The sequence below is a fragment of the Girardinichthys multiradiatus genome, chromosome 14, assembly GCF_021462225.1.
Source record: "Girardinichthys multiradiatus isolate DD_20200921_A chromosome 14, DD_fGirMul_XY1, whole genome shotgun sequence".
NCBI lineage: Eukaryota > Metazoa > Chordata > Actinopteri > Cyprinodontiformes > Goodeidae > Girardinichthys > Girardinichthys multiradiatus.
In genome coordinates this window covers 46,296,706-46,315,545 of record NC_061807.1, presented here as the reverse complement: position 1 = coordinate 46,315,545, position 18,840 = coordinate 46,296,706, and the positions used below count along the sequence as shown (strand labels likewise).

The window sequence follows — 18,840 nt, the reverse complement described above, 5'->3', positions numbered from 1 at the left end:
TTGCCAAAATAACACTGGTGAACTCTCTGGGTAAATAATATGGACGAAAACTTACTGCCAACATTATTTGAGCTTTTGAGATATTAATCAGCTGCTCCGGGTTGTAAGAAACAACCCCATTGCCATAATTATATTATGATTTTTGTAGAACTATTTTCTCATTGTAGAAGACTGTCAAAAAAAAAAGGTTAAGAAGAACACCCTTGCCATGTACAATGAGTACTAAAAGTTGTCTTCCCATCAAGCATAGGTATGTTACACAGTAGAGTACAGGACCTGATGCCCCTGTGACCTGATCTTAGATGAACCATTGACATGAAGGCATGTGCATTATTTTTCAGAATACTTTGTAAAAAATCCTAGTTTTATTCATTTTGGGTTTAAGCCATGTTTGAGCCAGATGTCAGCCTATGACCACTAATCAAATTGAAATAACTGTAAGCAACCTCTTGCTGTTAGAAATTTTTTCAAGTCATATGAACACATTTCATATAAGTCATGAAACATAAGAATATGAAAAATTATTTTTCATATTCAATATCATGGTGTTCAAACACCTACCTAAAGTAGTTACAAAACCAATTTTTCTTTCCTACCTGACACAGTCAGATGTGACATGACTTTAAAGTTACGAGTGGCAAAAGGGCAAGATGAATAGTAACAATTCATTTATAGAGGACTGGGTCTAAATCTCTTTTCAGTCATCTCTTTACAAAATTAGAAGACAAAAGATGGTGTAACAATATAGAAAAGTTATGTACTGTTCATATTAGACCCACCACAGAGTAAGCCAGAGAACCAGGTTTATGTTGACACAGTGTACATGAGTGGAGTTCAATAAATGCTGACCCTGTTGGGCCAGGGTAAAGATTATGGACTAGTTTTATTAAAATATCAAACTTAAACGTGATGGCAGCAGCTGTAGATTATTGTCCAAATTTGGAGTGGATTGGGGAGTGGAGGGGACTGTGGCTCAGTAGGAAGAATAGTCATCTTGCAATCAGAAGGTTGTGGGTTCGATTTCAGCTTCTTCCTGCCATATGTCGATGTGTGTACTGAATGTGAAAGTGAATATATGGACATACTGTGTGTTAGATATTTGAGAGAAAGTAAAAAAACATGGACTCTTAACTGTACATAATCAAAGGCCTGAAGGAACCTTTCTGGAATTTTTAAAATAAATCACAACCTAATTCCAGCTTAGCCCAAAATAGGTTGAGTTATAGCTGACTCCCCGTGACGTCATTCAGTCTGAACCATAGACATGTATACGTAGACACCGCATTGAGCGCTAGATCGATCGTCAATGTCACCACCATATTGAATGTGGCAGAGAGGAAAAGATGCCTCATTCGTGTGCTGCATGAAAATGTACCAACCGCTTTAGAGTACAAACCAGATGTGCTGGCATTAACTTTCACAGGTAAGAACGAAAATAAATGTGTGATTGTATTTACTCGTGATAACGGCATTTTACACACAGAATTTGCTAGCTTTGGGGGAAATACTGTAAATTCCCACGCATCATAATGTGAATCCCGCAGGGAAACCAGCTAGCAAGAAACCAAGTATTTTTTTCTATACACTCGACTAAACTACTTAAATTGTTTATACTTTGTTGGTTTCCCAAAGATAAAGCTCTAAGAAAGCAATGGAAAACAGCAGTGCGAAGGGAAGGGTTTTCTGCTAGTCCTTTTTCCATGCTCTGCTGTGAGCATTTTAGACTGGAGGACTTTGACAGGATAGGCCAGACAGTCAGAATCAGAGATGGAGCTGTTCCTTCAGTCATTACTATGTTTATAGGATACTATAATTAAATTCCACATGATCTAGAGGAATCGATGATGTATTATGTAATACTGTTGGGACCTCAGCCATGAGTTACAACACTAAAGGCCAGTTAGAACTTATCTGGAACTTTCAAAATAAATCGCATTTGCCTACTTTCAGATCAGGAAGAGGAGGAGTTGGAGCTGAACAAAAACACCTTGCTCCAACATGGCAACCTCTTTCCATGCGGATCTCGGAAGGGAACCGGCAGGAGAGGTAAGACGCTCGAATATCTCCTTGCTGGCAAGCAGACATGACCCTTTAACTTGGATTCTGTGGAAATATATTATGTGTGTGCATCATTATTATTACTATGTTCATAACCAGTGTGGGAAATAAAATGTGTAACGTGTTAGTATAAGACATTGTGTGGCCTGCAGAAGTATTTCTCACAGGAGAAGAAAGTGGAAAATTACTGAGAACTGCATGTGTGTGAAAATTGTGTTACTCCCTGCTTATGTCAGTAGATACGGGATGCAGCTGGTGGACAATACCTGTCTAAATATGGTCAGCCGGAAAATGTGTATGTGACTATGTGTAGAATATATTGTAAACAATGGCGCTGCTGATTTCTTGTGTGTTTTTAATAAAAGAAATGAGCCCAGTGAGAAGGCAGAAGAAGTCTCGGTGTGTCCTGCCCACATGAGCTCTCTTCCCCTGGGCCCAGGTATGACATACAACTGTCTCCGTGTGATTTATTCTAATGTGTTGTGAATTCCTCTAGGTTACGGTGAATAAACGAACGCGCAGAAGGCCCCGTTAAAGGGATACTTCAACAATTTGGTGACCCCCGACGCGGACAAAAACCGAGTGTGACAGACGGAACCTTCTGACACCAGGGCGCCCATAAATCATCAAAAGGTAAGGCAGAGCCTATTTTATTAAACTCTCCGATTGAATTTATATATAGGCTAAATTAACCGAGGTGTCAGTTGGTTCTGAATGTCATTTTACTCTGCAAAACTGTAAAAGAGTGTTCGTTAACTGGACGTGTTAAAATGGAGTCAGATAAGAATTGCTGAGTGTCGGCAAAATACGAAAGCTTCAAAGGTTAGAGTCCTTATTTAAAGCTGAAAAAAGGTTATATTGCTGAGAGTGGCGTCTCAACTTATTGTTTGACGGAACACTAAGATATAGCTGGGTTAAAGGCCCGTGACTTGGCAAACCACAAAGAATATAGATGGGTTAAAGTCCCCATTGAAGTCCATTTGAATATTTTTTTTAACTGGTGACAGGTTCATTCAGAAACTTTAGAAGGGTTGGAGGCCTATCTAGTGGACACACGGAGGAATTACAGTCCTCACAAGCAACTGGTAGTGGACTCGATGTTAAATACTTGGACAATCATTCTGAATTAAAAATGCGGTTGGATTTTTGATTATTTGAGGGAAAATAAAAAGCATTTAGTGAATATAGGGTGAAGTGGCTTTGTAGTGGATTGTTTCTGCATATTTGTGCATTTCTTGTGTGCGAGTGTCTGTAACAGATAGTGGTGTTGAATTGAGGAAGTACAGGCAGAAAGTGTGTGTGCGACTGAGCTAGATGATTATTTGGGGTAAAATAAAAGACAAAGTACTAGGTATAAGTATCTGTAGTGCGGATTATAGAAGAAATGTGAATGTTAAGTGTTTTTGCTGATATTAAACGGGAGTGACTGTGACAAGCGCTGACTGTGTGTGTGTGGGACTGGGTGAAGCCAGCAGAGAGCTGGCTCACCATTGCGGTTTAGTAAATGCACTGTGTTGTTAACAACGGCAATACAGTGATAAGCGGATTTTATATGCATGTTGTGAAGCGTTAATTGAACATTAATTTCACAGGATTTTAAACAACATGGAAGGGGAATTTCCGGAAACACCAGGATCGTTAGATCTGAACACACAATTGACTAACATGCAAGCACTGGCTCTCCAAATGAGAGGTAAGGAGGACAGTGAAAAACTGAAAAACACACTTGGAACACACCCATCTTACCAGTAGAAAAGAAGGGCACTGGGAAATGGAGAATGGCTCACGACTTGAGAGCTGTAAATGCAGCACTTTCCACTCCTACAGTTCCAGTGCCCAATCCTTATGTTGCTCTTACCAATCTAAACCCCGAACATGCATGGTTCACCTGCATCGACCTTGCCAATGCCTTCTTCTGCCTGCCTCTAGCGGAAGAATGCAGAGACATCTTTGCCTTCACATACAAATCCTACAGATAACGGTACACACGTTTGCCGCAAGGTTTTGCTCTGTCACCCGGGATATTTAATCAGGTCCTTAAGGACTCCCTCCAAGACTGTCCCCTTCCACCGAACACCACATTGATTCAATATGTGGATGACATTCTTTTGGCGACACCAACTGTTTCTGAATGCTTGGGGGCCACGGCTGTGGTGCTCTCACACCTAGCAAAAGCTGGGTACAAGGTCAGCAAAGCCAAACTACAAATTTGCTGGAAACAGGTGGATTTCTCAGGCAGGGTGATCTCCCAGCCCGGGACAGGAATGTTCCCTTCACATCAATCTGCTGTCCTTTCCCATCCAAAACCTGTTCAGGTGAAGGACATGCTTTCCTTCTTGGGACTCATCGGATACAGCAGGTCATTTATTCCAGGATACACTGACCTAACTGCCCCACTCCGCGACTTAGTGAAGAAACAGGGCATGCGCCATTTGACAGCGCCTTTTGAATGGACAACAAAAGCAGAGGAAGCATTTATTGCTCTTAAAACCAGCCTTTCCCAAGCTGCTCACTTGGCACATCCAGACTACACATTGCCCTTTCACCTGGATGTTTCTGTAACAGCACACACCGCAAACGGAGTGCTGTTCCAAAAAAGGGGGAGTAAGAACAGTGCTAATGTATATTAGCGTGATGCTTGACAACATGGAACAAAGACACCATGAATGTACCAGACATGCAGCAGGGTTGGCAAAAATAATCCAAAAAACAGCCCACGTAGTGATGGGACATCCACTACATATTCTAACATCACATGGAGTAGTGGCATTTGTCAATTCCAAAACTTTCACATTCTCCCCATTGAGACAACAGAGATTGAGTAAGTTGCTGGAGGCGCCAAATATCATCTACATCCATGAAGGGATCAACATGGCAGACAGAATGACAGAAGGAGAGCCCCACGTATGCTCCGAAAAAGTTGAGGTAAGTGAGAAAATCAGACCAGACCTACAAGGAGAACCACTGACAGAAGCAAGAAACCTGTACACAGATGGCTGTTGTTTTAGACATGACACAGAGGGTCTGAAAGCAGCCTATGCGGTGGTGGAAGACACAGGAACGAACTTTGTGACTCTTAAGGCAGAAGGGCTGACAGACACCCAATCAGCACAGAGAGCAGAGGTGCTAGCAGTAATAGCAGCCCTAGAACTAGGGGAAAGACAAAAAGTGAACATCTACACAGACTCAGCTTATGTCACGGGAGCAGCGCACGTGGAACTAAAGCAATGGATGAGAACAGGGTTTAGAACAGCAGGACAGAAACCCATTAAACATGAGCAAGAAATGAGAAGATTAGCTGAGGCCCTACTACTTCCCCAAGAAGTAGCGGTCATAAAATGCAAAGGACATGATAACAGCTACACTAGGGTGGCTCAAGGAAATCAAGCTGCAGACCAAGCAGCCAAAACCAAAGCTGGATATCTGCCCATACACATCTTGATGAACTCTGAACCGACTCTGGAGGAGGTGAGTAGACTGCAAAAGGGTGCCTCACTGGAAGAGAAATCAGTCTGGAAGGCAAGAGGGGGAAGAAAAGACCAGGATGAACTATGGAGAAGTCCAGACGGACGTCCCATCCTTCCGCCAGGGTTGACCACAGCAGCGCTGGAAGAAGCACATGGACCGGGACATGCGGGAACTGCACAAATGATGAAGAGTCTTGAGCACTGGTGGCATCCATACCTGAAACAAACGGTAGGTCATTGGATAAACTCGTGTAGCACCTGCCAACAATTCAATGTGAGACCCACTCTGAAGCCTGCACCAAGTAAGTTCCCTGTGGATCCGGTAGCAGGTAAGGAAATCATCATAGACTACACAGACATGACTGAGAGAGTGAATTGGTTCAGATATCTTTTGGTGTGTGTGGATGCGTTCACCGGTTGGCCAGAGGCCTGGCCAGCAAAAAAGGAAGACAGCAAAACAGTGGTGAAGTGTCTGATTAATCACTACATCCACAGGCACGGTTTTCATGCGAAAATCAGGTCAGATAACGGCACACACTTCAAAAATGAAGAACTTAGAGAAGTTGAAAGGTTCTTGGGACTGAGACATTCCTTTGGAACAGTGTACCACCCCCAATCCCAAGGGAAGGTGGAAAGGATGAACCAGACAATCAAAACCAAATTGGCTAAGATCTGTGCACAGACCAAAATGAATTGGGTGACAGCATTACCTTTAGCTTTGATGTCAGTAAGAAGCTCGGTGAGCCAAAGACATGGGTTGACGCCCCATGAACTGCAGACTGGAAGACCTTTTCCAGGCCCAAAAACCAGGTTACCTTTTCTGACTGAATGTGAACAATCTATGTCTCACCGTGAGTACTATAGATCTCTCCACAGCTTGGTTGCAGCATACTCAAAACGGGTGGCCACCCAACCATCCGAGGCTCGAGCCACCACCTCAGACGCGGAGTGGATCCTTCTGAAAGTCATCAATCGGAAGTGGTCAGAGCCCAGGTGGACGGGTCCATTCCAGGTCACAGAGAGAACCTCACGTGTGGTGAGTGTCAAGGGCAAAGGAGACACGTGGTATCATTGGAGCCAGTGTGCAGCAGCAGAGGCACCACAGAGATCGCTGCCAGAGGTCCAGCAGAACCTGAGGGACACCAGCCCACCAGAACACCCTTCTCACCCAATTCAAGGGGCAGAATAATCCCCTGGTGAGACCACTTAGCTCCAGGTCAGTCTACACCTGTGAGTGAAGACCAGGACATCACACAGAAAAGGCGGATGTGATTGAGCTTTCCTCTCTTTCACTGGTGGTCGTAGCTGCTCTCCCACCGAAGAACTGAACTGAACACTCTGAACTTTAAAAAAACAAAAACAAAAAAGAGGTCGGGGGTATGGGACATTGGGCAAGATCAGGACTCTACTATTATTGCGGAGACCATAGACAGCTCACTAATATCCCACAGAAGACCGTAGGATTGTGTGCCATGGTTAGGCTACAGGCACCACTGATCCTGATAGGACCTAATCTAACATCTGCCACGACCACTCATGATAAGACCAGGGGGTTAACTCGTAGAAGAAGAAGGCACGTCATGAAAAGGAGCGCAGGAACCTTTGACCTGAATCAAGGCTCCCCCACTTACATTGATGCCATAGGAGTACCTCGGGGAGTGCCAAATTAATATAAACTCGCGGATCAAGTCTCAGCAGGTTTTGAAAATATCCCAATAATTGCAGCCTTTTTTCCGGTGACCCTAAATAAGAATGTTGACCGCATCAACTACATCCATTACAATGTTTTACGTCTAGCTAACCTAACCAGGGATGCAGTAGAAGGCCTGTCTGAACAATTGGCACCAACCTCCCTCATGGCTGTGCAAAACCGAATGGCATTAGATATGTTGTTAGCAGAAAAAGGGGGCATCTGTTCGATGTTTGGGGATATGTGTTGCACTTTTATTCCCAACAACACTGCACCTGATAGTTCCGTCTCAAAAGCTTTAGAATGGTTAAAAACACTTTCCGCGACCATGCATGAGCACTCAGGAATAGACAATCCGTTAGAAGACTGGATGACGGGCATGTTTGGACAACGGAAAGGGTTGATTATGTCATTGTTTATATCCATTACTGTTTTTGTAGCTATTATGGTTACCTGTGGATGTTGCTGTGTGCCATGTATAAGATATTTGATTGTTCGCTTTATTACTACAACCATTGAAGGGAAAACCGCACCTCCTCCTTCCCATATGATGCCTTTGCTTGCGGTTGATGCTAACGAGGAGGAGGACGAAGATTAACCTGTAAGACTAATTGACAGGGCGTTTGATATGTATTACTGTCTAGGGAGCAGAAGGATGGTAGAATATTACATTGGTATATTTGGACAGACTATGGAATAAAGCACGGATAGACACCCTCCAGTTAGAGGGGTCAATGCTCCCTGTCAAGACTTAGAAGGTTGTAAGCATCCTTGGGATAACAAAGGCCGAACAGGCAATAGTCCCTGGGCACATGGCATGGCATTGGAGGCAGGGTCAAAAAGCATGATGACAAACATTTCCTTCTGCTCCACAGGTTGCAATGACTGTTTAAATCTTTATGAAGCATCTTCAAGTAGTGGTGAAGTCTTAGGAGACTTCAAAAGGGGGAAATTGTGGAAATATATTATGTGTGTGCATCATTATTATTACTATGTTCATAACCAGTGTGGGAAATAAAATGTGTAACATGTGTTAGTATAAGACATTGTGTGGCCTGCAGAAGTATTTCTCACAGGAGAAGAAAGTGGAAAATTACTGAGAACTGCATGTGTGTGAAAATTGGTGGAGTGGATATGAGCAGGGAGTGTTACTCCCTGCTTATATCAGTAGATACGGGATGCAGCTGGTGGACAATACCTGTCTAAATATGGTCAGCCGGAAAATGTGTACGTGACTATGTGTAGAAAATATTGTAAACAAGGGCGCTGCCGATTTCTTGTGTGTTTTTAATAAAAGAAATGAGCCCAGACATGACTGAGAGAGTGAATTGGTTCAGATATCTTTTGGTGTGTGTGGATGCGTTCACCGGTTGGCCAGAGGCCTGGCCAGCAAAAAAGGAAGACAGCAAAACAGTGGTGAAGTGTCTGATTAATCACTACATCCACAGGCACGGTTTTCATGCGAAAATCAGGTCAGATAACGGCACACACTTCAAAAATGAAGAACTTAGAGAAGTTGAAAGGTTCTTGGGACTGAGACATTCCTTTGGAACAGTGTACCACCCCCAATCCCAAGGGAAGGTGGAAAGGATGAACCAGACAATCAAAACCAAATTGGCTAAGATCTGTGCACAGACCAAAATGAATTGGGTGACAGCATTACCTTTAGCTTTGATGTCAGTAAGAAGCTCGGTGAGCCAAAGACATGGGTTGACGCCCCATGAACTGCAGACTGGAAGACCTTTTCCAGGCCCAAAAACCAGGTTACCTTTTCTGACTGAATGTGAACAATCTATGTCTCACCGTGAGTACTATAGATCTCTCCACAGCTTGGTTGCAGCATACTCAAAACGGGTGGCCACCCAACCATCCGAGGCTCGAGCCACCACCTCAGACGCGGAGTGGATCCTTCTGAAAGTCATCAATCGGAAGTGGTCAGAGCCCAGGTGGACGGGTCCATTCCAGGTCACAGAGAGAACCTCACGTGTGGTGAGTGTCAAGGGCAAAGGAGACACGTGGTATCATTGGAGCCAGTGTGCAGCAGCAGAGGCACCACAGAGATCGCTGCCAGAGGTCCAGCAGAACCTGAGGGACACCAGCCCACCAGAACACCCTTCTCACCCAATTCAAGGGGCAGAATAATCCCCTGGTGAGACCACTTAGCTCCAGGTCAGTCTACACCTGTGAGTGAAGACCAGGACATCACACAGAAAAGGCGGATGTGATTGAGCTTTCCTCTCTTTCACTGGTGGTCGTAGCTGCTCTCCCACCGAAGAACTGAACTGAACACTCTGAACTTTAAAAAAACAAAAACAAAAAAGAGGTCGGGGGTATGGGACATTGGGCAAGATCAGGACTCTACTATTATTGCGGAGACCATAGACAGCTCACTAATATCCCACAGAAGACCGTAGGATTGTGTGCCATGGTTAGGCTACAGGCACCACTGATCCTGATAGGACCTAATCTAACATCTGCCACGACCACTCATGATAAGACCAGGGGGTTAACTCGTAGAAGAAGAAGGCACGTCATGAAAAGGAGCGCAGGAACCTTTGACCTGAATCAAGGCTCCCCCACTTACATTGATGCCATAGGAGTACCTCGGGGAGTGCCAAATTAATATAAACTCGCGGATCAAGTCTCAGCAGGTTTTGAAAATATCCCAATAATTGCAGCCTTTTTTCCGGTGACCCTAAATAAGAATGTTGACCGCATCAACTACATCCATTACAATGTTTTACGTCTAGCTAACCTAACCAGGGATGCAGTAGAAGGCCTGTCTGAACAATTGGCACCAACCTCCCTCATGGCTGTGCAAAACCGAATGGCATTAGATATGTTGTTAGCAGAAAAAGGGGGCATCTGTTCGATGTTTGGGGATATGTGTTGCACTTTTATTCCCAACAACACTGCACCTGATAGTTCCGTCTCAAAAGCTTTAGAATGGTTAAAAACACTTTCCGCGACCATGCATGAGCACTCAGGAATAGACAATCCGTTAGAAGACTGGATGACGGGCATGTTTGGACAACGGAAAGGGTTGATTATGTCATTGTTTATATCCATTACTGTTTTTGTAGCTATTATGGTTACCTGTGGATGTTGCTGTGTGCCATGTATAAGATATTTGATTGTTCGCTTTATTACTACAACCATTGAAGGGAAAACCGCACCTCCTCCTTCCCATATGATGCCTTTGCTTGCGGTTGATGCTAACGAGGAGGAGGACGAAGATTAACCTGTAAGACTAATTGACAGGGCGTTTGATATGTATTACTGTCTAGGGAGCAGAAGGATGGTAGAATATTACATTGGTATATTTGGACAGACTATGGAATAAAGCACGGATAGACACCCTCCAGTTAGAGGGGTCAATACTCCCTGTCAAGACTTAGAAGGTTGTAAGCATCCTTGGGATAACAAAGGCCGAACAGGCAATAGTCCCTGGGCACATGGCATGGCATTGGAGGCAGGGTCAAAAAGCATGAGGACAAACATTTCCTTCTGCTCCACAGGTTGCAATGACTGTTTAAATCTTTATGAAGCATCTTCAAGTAGTGGTGAAGTCTTAGGAGACTTCAAAAGGGGGAAATTGTGGAAATATATTATGTGTGTGCATCATTATTATTACTATGTTCATAACCAGTGTGGGAAATAAAATGTGTAACATGTGTTAGTATAAGACATTGTGTGGCCTGCAGAAGTATTTCTCACAGGAGAAGAAAGTGGAAAATTACTGAGAACTGCATGTGTGTGAAAATTGGTGGAGTGGATATGAGCAGGGAGTGTTACTCCCTGCTTATATCAGTAGATACGGGATGCAGCTGGTGGACAATACCTGTCTAAATATGGTCAGCCGGAAAATGTGTACGTGACTATGTGTAGAAAATATTGTAAACAAGGGCGCTGCCGATTTCTTGTGTGTTTTTAATAAAAGAAATGAGCCCAGTGAGAAGGCAGAAGAAGTCTCGGTGTGTCCTGCCCACATGAGCTCTCTTCCCCTGGGCCCAAGTATGACATACAGCTGTCTCCGTGTGATTTATTCTAATGTGTTGTGAATTCCTCTAGGTTACGGTGAATAAACGAATGCGCAGAAGGCCCCGTTAAAGGGATACTTAAACAATTCAAAAGGAACTACGATCACATGCAACAAAGTAAAGTAATGGTTTGCTGTTCGAGTATCCGGCATTCATTAATTGAAAGGGTGTAATGAGACAAGCATGGCTTGACTTTTCTTCTGAGGTGTCCAGAAGCAGCCCTAATCGAAGAGTGTTTCCCCATGGCCTGGAAAAGAAGGCCGGGACCGCATTGAATGCCTTTCTGCGTACACGTCCAGGTACTGAAGGAGCAGAACGTGCCTTTGTTGTATGGTTCGGCCGGCCCAGCTGAAAGCCGGCCACCTAAAGTTGCTGAGATTAGCGGCAACACTCCACATGTGGATAACTTGACTAACCACATCTCGTCGCCCGGAAACCTTTTCCTCTGCAAGGTTCATGTAAGAGGTAGTGTTCAGGCAGAGAAGATTAGTTTAGAGTTAAATAATGTTCGTTTAATGATGTTTGTTTTGTTTGTGTTGAGAAAACACAAGTTTTTAAGACAAACTTTATTTAAAGAGTGGTTTTTATACTCAGATGAGTCATAATGGGCTGTCAATGCTTATGCATTTTGATCATTGTAATGATGGCATTTTAAAGGCACATGTTTGATTTTAGAGGGATGGTAACAAGCTATAAGCTTTTCTTAGCTTCAACAGCTATCACCTAAGGTAACAAATGACTTGGGAGTCTATTAAGACTCATTTAACCAGAAGGGTTTGGTTCTTATTCAAAATAATGTTTCCGTAAATATTATTTTAATTAATAAAGGCAGCTAATTAAACACCATTAAGACCCATTTATCCAGAAAGGTTTGGTTCTTATTTAAATATTTCCTCAAATATTATGTAATATATTTTCTTAATAATATTTCCTTATATGTTATTTTACTAAACTGAGGCAGCTAATTACACCATTGAGAATGAGTTATCCAGAAGGTTGGTTTTATTCAGCAAATCAGTCTTATTATTATTATTTTATTGAAGTAATGTTTTATCTGATCTTGCATTGTGAATGGTTGTTTGAGGGTTTGAGTTTCAAGACTAACTTAACTTCGCTTTGGGGTCCTTGGGCTTGATAAAGCACTGTATAGGTGCAGGGAGAGCTACACCATGAGGGACCTTGCTGCTAATTGCATAATAGACATCCAACTAGTCCAGGTAATATGAACAAAAGCATTAAGACTTGGTTTAGAATGCACCTTGCAGAAATTTTGGCATCAATCTTTTATTGATGAACGCTACATTAACAAGTTAATGAGTCTGCTATTTGACCATGTCGTTGAAGACCTGCCGCTATACCAGGACTTCTCTGAGCAAGTTTCTGTTCCACAGAAGCTCTGTGCAGAGTTTCTGAAACTAAACAAGAAATAGGCAGTGTCTGGTCACTGGTTGTGATTCTTCAAGAATACATGAGGTAAGAAACACACCAGAATATTGAGAATTACTACATGAGGTATATGTATTTATTATTTGGCTGAAGTCTTTGCCTTGTTAATTTTTTTTAGCTTTAAACAGATTTTTACATTTGAGTAACATGATATTGAGGAAAAGAACAATCTTTCATAGTAAAATGCTACTTTTTTTCAAAATGATAACAGCTGAGATGTGTTTTGTGAATGTCTCGCTTAATGCAGGAAGGTCTGGTAAATAGTAAAATACATTGGTCATACAATTATTTCATTCTTTCAACCAGCAGGTGGGATAAGACTTGAGCCAGGCACACCGATCAAGGAGTTGAAAAGCCATGTGAAGTTTTGAAAGAAGATTTATAGGTTTTTGGCTCAAACATATGGAGAGCCATTTCATTCAAAATGAAATAAATGAATAAATATTGTTAACACATAAATAAATAAATAATTGATAAATATTAATAATCAATTATTAAAATATTAATAATATTCCATCAAATAAAAAAAAATATCACCATGAAATAAAACCAAACAAATATTTAAAAATAACTTTTTAGCTTATTCTGTCATTTACTGCTGTTAGGAAAAGCAGCAGTTCACACCTCAACCCAACTCCTCCACTTCCCATTCAGACCCAAATTCTTGCCATAGACCAACCACCGCCCTACCATCAGACCCTCTGCCTGCACTAAGGATCCTAGAGGAAGATGTAAATAGGCTCTTTCAGCGTCTGAAAAGAAGGAATGTCTCAGGACCTGATATTGTCTCCCCATCATGACTGAGAGCTTGTGACGACCAACTGGCACCCATCTTCACTGAGATCTACAAGCCACTGGAGCTGTGTGAGGCTCCCTCCTGCTTTGAACGCTCCACCATCATCCCAGTACCCAAGAAACCCACCATTACAGAATTAAATGACAACAGGCCTGTTACTCTGACATCTGTGGTCATTAAATCCTTTGAGAGACTGGTGTTGAAGCACCTGAAGGACATCAGAGGCCCCCTGCTGGACCCCCTGCAGTTTGCTTACCGGGCAAACAGGTTGGCAGATGATGCAGTGAACTTTGGACTACACTTCATCTTTCAACACCTTGACCACCCAGGCACGTAGCCAGGATGCTGTTTGTGGACTTCAAGCTCAGCCTTCAACACCATCAACCGAGACATCCTCTACCAGAAGCTACCCAGCTCAAAGTCCCGGCCTCCACCTGTCAGTGGATCGCCAGTGTGATGGAAATTCTTGCAGTAGGCATTCCACAATGTATGACCTTTGGTTTACCTCACTCCAGTGAACATCTGTGTTAGAGGAGGTAGCTGTAAAAGCCATTGTCAGAAGTTTAATGGTTAAGGACCTTTGTTACGGTGATGCCTCGGGGAGAGTAGATGGTTGTTCCTAGGTAACCTTCTCACCTCTGAACCCGAGAAGGGTCTGGGGTCGTAAAACAGACTCTTTGAAGTTGAGAAAACACTGTCATGTTCTGGTATAAATACTGTGTGTAAATGTTGTTCGGGGCTCTGTTTCAACTGACTTGCTCGGTGACAGAGTCATTCAAATGCTGAATGCCTTTGAATAAAACTTATAAAGACAAAGTCCGGATTTTCTCTTGTTATGAGTCAACTTCTACCCACTTTGATAAGAAAATTCCACGGCAATTTTAGCGTCACGAACAGGATCTAACGTGCCAGAGGAGACCGCAGGAGGGGACACGGACGCCTGGCCAGCCTGAGAGTTGTTCTCAGTCCACTTCCATATTACGGTGGGGAGTTCTGGTGCCCGCCTGCGGCTTCTGGCCGATTGGATCCGAACTATTTGTCTTCAAATATATCTGGGTGAGAAGTTGCTCTGTATGATATAATGTATATTATTATTTTTATTACACATTAACCATCATCTCCTAACTAATTAATTAGGTTCCAGAGTTGCGAGAGGGAGGACATCAGCTGAGGGCCCGGTCACCCTGTTAGGAAAACAGGGAGGTTCTCATTGGTAACAATGGGATAAAGCAAAACACAGGGTTTTGCGGGTGGTTTTTAGCAATTTTCTACACCTCATAAAGGAGAAAAGCCAGAGGGCAGACGTGCCGCTGAACGGGTAAAAAACTTTTTTTTCCGGAACCTTGAGGCATCAGGGGTGTCTCCTTCTTCATACTCTGATTTATAAAATAATGAAAGGAAAAAGTGGGGATGATTGTGTGAAATGTGCTTTAATTTGGAAGATAAGTTTGGTTTTTCACAGCGTGGAAGTTTGAGTGTAAATAAGTTAAATAGTTTCAATAGTTTCAAGTAAAACAGTTGATGGAAAAAAAAAAAAAACATAAGGAAAAGATTAAAAAACACAGAGTGCATCAATTAAGGGGTTAAAGAGTTAAAACTTTCCTGAAGGAAGTTTCGTTTGTCTTAAATATTGCGATCGGTCGGAAAAGAAGGTAAAAGTGAAAAGGGACATTAGAGAGTCGAAAAGAAAGTTGTTTTAGAAAGGAGTATAGTGCATGTTGTGAAAGGAAGTGACAGGCAGGTGGACAACTGACTGACTGATAATATTTCTTTGTGCAAAATCTGAACCTATACTAAACTTTTTCTTCTGCCTCTCTCACACACATATACACACATATATGGGATTTGAGTTCAACATCTGCGTTTTTGAGTCTGGATTTTAGAAACCTGCCCTTCTCCATGGCTACTCCACCAGAGACGCTTCTCCAGCATGGCCTGAAAGAGAGAGATCTGCCTTCCTGCTTGTTGAAAATCGCAGTGTGAGTTTCTACAAAAAAAAAAACGAAACTCAGAAGAAGTCTGGCCCGAACCCACTGAGATGGACAACGATCCATGCTGTTTGCAAGAGCCAGAAGAGTGATACACTGGATTTATGTTGAAAGCATCTTATGCAGGCAGAAGAGAAACCGGAGCAAAGTTTCTTCTTTCTCCCTCCTAGAGAAGTTAAAGTGGACAAAGAATGATTCAATGTCTCACCAACAGACCTGGGAAGGGCCTGGTTGTTTTTTGGACTGATAGAGGACTGTGTGCCATGACAGTCTGACTCTGGAGCGATTTAGAAACTGATGGGGGTAACGTACAAACACACATACATTTGCATAAATCTTTTCCTATTTTCTGCAACAAAGTACGCTTATTAACCGCTACTCATGTGACGCTTGCTTGACGTTGACAGATATAGCGGGTTAAAATATTGTTTTAGGGTTAGAAAAGTATCTTTAAAAGGGTGATAACTTAGCTCATTTGATACTTTCCAGTTAATTATTTTAGAGAAACAAGTTCTCTTTTGTCATGGAATATTCAGGGTCAATTATTCTAGTTATTAAAAGTTATTAAAAGCAGAGGAAGTTACAAAAAAACTCAGCAGTAACTAAGTATTTCTATGTTATTCTCAGGACAGATCTCATGAAGGAGCATTTTCAAAACCCAGCGCATGCGTAAAACCTGATGGGTTTCTCCTTCAGGCATTATTTTCTGTTGTCAGAGTTTGTATCCCATAAATCTAATGGGTAGAGACCTCATTAAAGTTTTACTGCAGATGGTCTTCATACAGTCACTGACACAGTATTTACAGTTTGGTGCAGTTTTTGTCCGCAAGTGTTAACTGACGCTTATGGAAGGTACAAATTCATTATTTTTCACAGCAGCTGCTGGGATGAGGTTATATTAGGTTTTTCTTCCCTCTTCTGATTCATGCTGATTTACACTGTAACTCATATCAGGTCCTGACAAAAAACAATGAAAGGCTTGGTTCTGCAGTTTCCTTTTTCTCCCTTTGGAGAAGGAAAGAGAAACCTGATCAGTTCTGTGTTGCATAGAAATATTAAAACACTTGTTGTTTTCTAAGATATAACCAGCTAAAAACTTTTTAAACTTTGAGAGTAATTGGTTTTGTTAAACACATTTCCCTTGGTAAAACAAACCTTTAAAATTAGAATGAAAAATTGGGTTATTTAGAAAGAATCTGATTGGACAGTGGTACCACACAAAAATTAAACTAATCTCATGTTTCCTAAAAGACTCTGCATGAAAAGGCCTTCAGAACAGTGGAGTTATTTTCCACCACAGTACCAAGTTTTCTTAAGCATGCTTTTTCCTAATTTTAAAACAGATCTGGTTTTTGTTTTGTTTTTGGCTTTTTAGCATAATGTTTGTCTGAAGCTTCTTATGAACTGTGTTAGGAGCAAATATGATCTGAGGTAAATTAGGAGCTGTGAACTAGTGATTTTAAATCTGATTATTGTCCAAGCAGAAATAATATATTTAGCCAATCCTTCAATCTCTGCAGAAAGTTAACACCATTGTTCAATGCAGTAGTACTCAACTTGTGGTTCCTGGACTCCTGAAGCCCGTAAGCCATAGATTTTGGGTCCATAAAATTATAATATTTAATTAAAGGTAGACCGATTACCTATTAAAACAGATCTAAGCCAATGATGAGTTCCAGTCATTTGGTGGCTTTGAAATGCAATAATACTCAAAATTTCTACTCTGGGGAACACAGATTGGGGTTGAAGAGTTTTGTTTTGGAACCAAGGTTAGGATTTTTATAACAGAATCAAGACAAGTAAAATCCTTCATTTTAGGAAAAGAAAAGAAATAAAGGCTCTCAACACTAAAGAGGATGGTCGGCTCAAACTCCAGTCTCCTTGTTTGATTTCTTAGGGTTTAAAGATTAAAGGAATACATATGAGTACAAAGGTACACAAGGTGATTTCAGATTACTAAGAGATAAAATATTGGAACATTTATCAGCATTTGGATTGTAAAAGAGGGGTTCTAGTAATAAGTTTTCCCCAACTCTCAAACTTTAAATAGCCCAAGTTAAAGAAAATGATGTTTGTTCTTTTTGAAACACTATGTGGGAAAAAGTCCAGTTTGGAGACAAGCTTCTTATCTTAATTTCTGATTAAGTCAAACACTGCAGTTTTTGTTTAGTTTGGGTATAACATAAAAATGTCAATGCTGACTTTTCTAATTTCTCCTCGGGGATTAATAAAGTATCTTTGAATTTGAATTGAATTAAATTAAAAATACTTCTTTGCATTTAACTTGAAATTCTGCAATACAGCTGCGATCAAATTGAGTCAAACAAAAAGAAAACTATAACAATAACTCTCAGGATTGTAGTTATTATTATAGAGTTACAGTACAAAAAATTAGCAAAAGGTTTCAGCATCAGTAAATTTGGAGTCATTTAAGAGAAAACTGTTGCTGTGCTTCTAAATACTTTGAGATTTTTTGGACTATGTGCACTCATTTTTTAAAAAGGATCCTGAAGATTGTCATAACAAAATTGATCAATTATAGCATTAAAAGATATGGTTGAGAAAACATATTCTGAAAAGAGATTGCTAAACATTTCTTTGAATTCTTGAAGCTTCACATTTGGCCATTTGTTTGTCTTTGATGTTTTGTCTTTGTTTTGTTGGAATGAATGTTTGTTTATATGTTGCATGAAACAATAATCCATGTTTAGAATAATGTTTCTAAATCCCAGATTGATTAAACTTTGAGTTTTCAGGAGAGTTAAGAAGCAGCTTGTTTCTGAGGTAGGTGCATGTAAACAGTTTTTGCAGTTTAAGGATCACTAAGATGGGTTGGAATGAAGAAACTGTGGTCCCGCCCATAGGCTGCCAATCAGAGGTTAGTTCTGTCTGACTCCGCCCACCTACCAGGTTGGTTCATGCCTTTGTTGTCATGGTAACACTCAGCACCTCCCTTCCTGAGTTTTAACATTGTTTAAGAGACAATGGAATCAAAAGGCTTGTAGTGATTGTTGCCTTAATAACATGTTTTTTTTTTTATGTAGCATGACTTTTAGATTTATATGTTTTACTATTAAAAGGTTAATAAAATAGTTTAAACTAGTTTGAAGAATTAGTTTTGCATGCAGAATCATTGGTGATTTATTAGATTGAAAGTTTCCCTGGTACCATTAAGCTAACTGACAGTTCAACATATGCCAAAAGTAAGGAATATATTTTTGATAAAGAATCTGAGTCATGACTTTATACTTGGTGGGAATTATTTATTAGATTCGAATTTGTAGGGTTTATGCATCTGACTTACATTAGATGTCCATTAATCTAATACTCATCTTTGTACAAGACAAATCAGGAT

The 18,840-nt window shown here is 41.3% G+C and overlaps 2 protein-coding genes across 18 annotated transcripts in view; one reads left to right on the top strand and one right to left on the bottom strand.

Annotated features, from left to right (window-relative positions):
* The window catches only part of ablim2 (actin binding LIM protein family, member 2), a 332,383-nt gene that overhangs the window by 44,563 nt on the left and 268,980 nt on the right, over positions 1–18,840 (bottom strand). The gene's annotated exons all lie outside the window — the stretch shown is intronic.
* Positions 50–2,212, top strand: LOC124880549 (THAP domain-containing protein 2-like). The gene is given in 2 exon segments (XM_047385765.1): positions 50–1,422; positions 1,621–2,212. Coding segments are annotated over 2 exon segments (276 nt in total). The 5' UTR covers positions 50–1,343; the 3' UTR covers positions 1,818–2,212.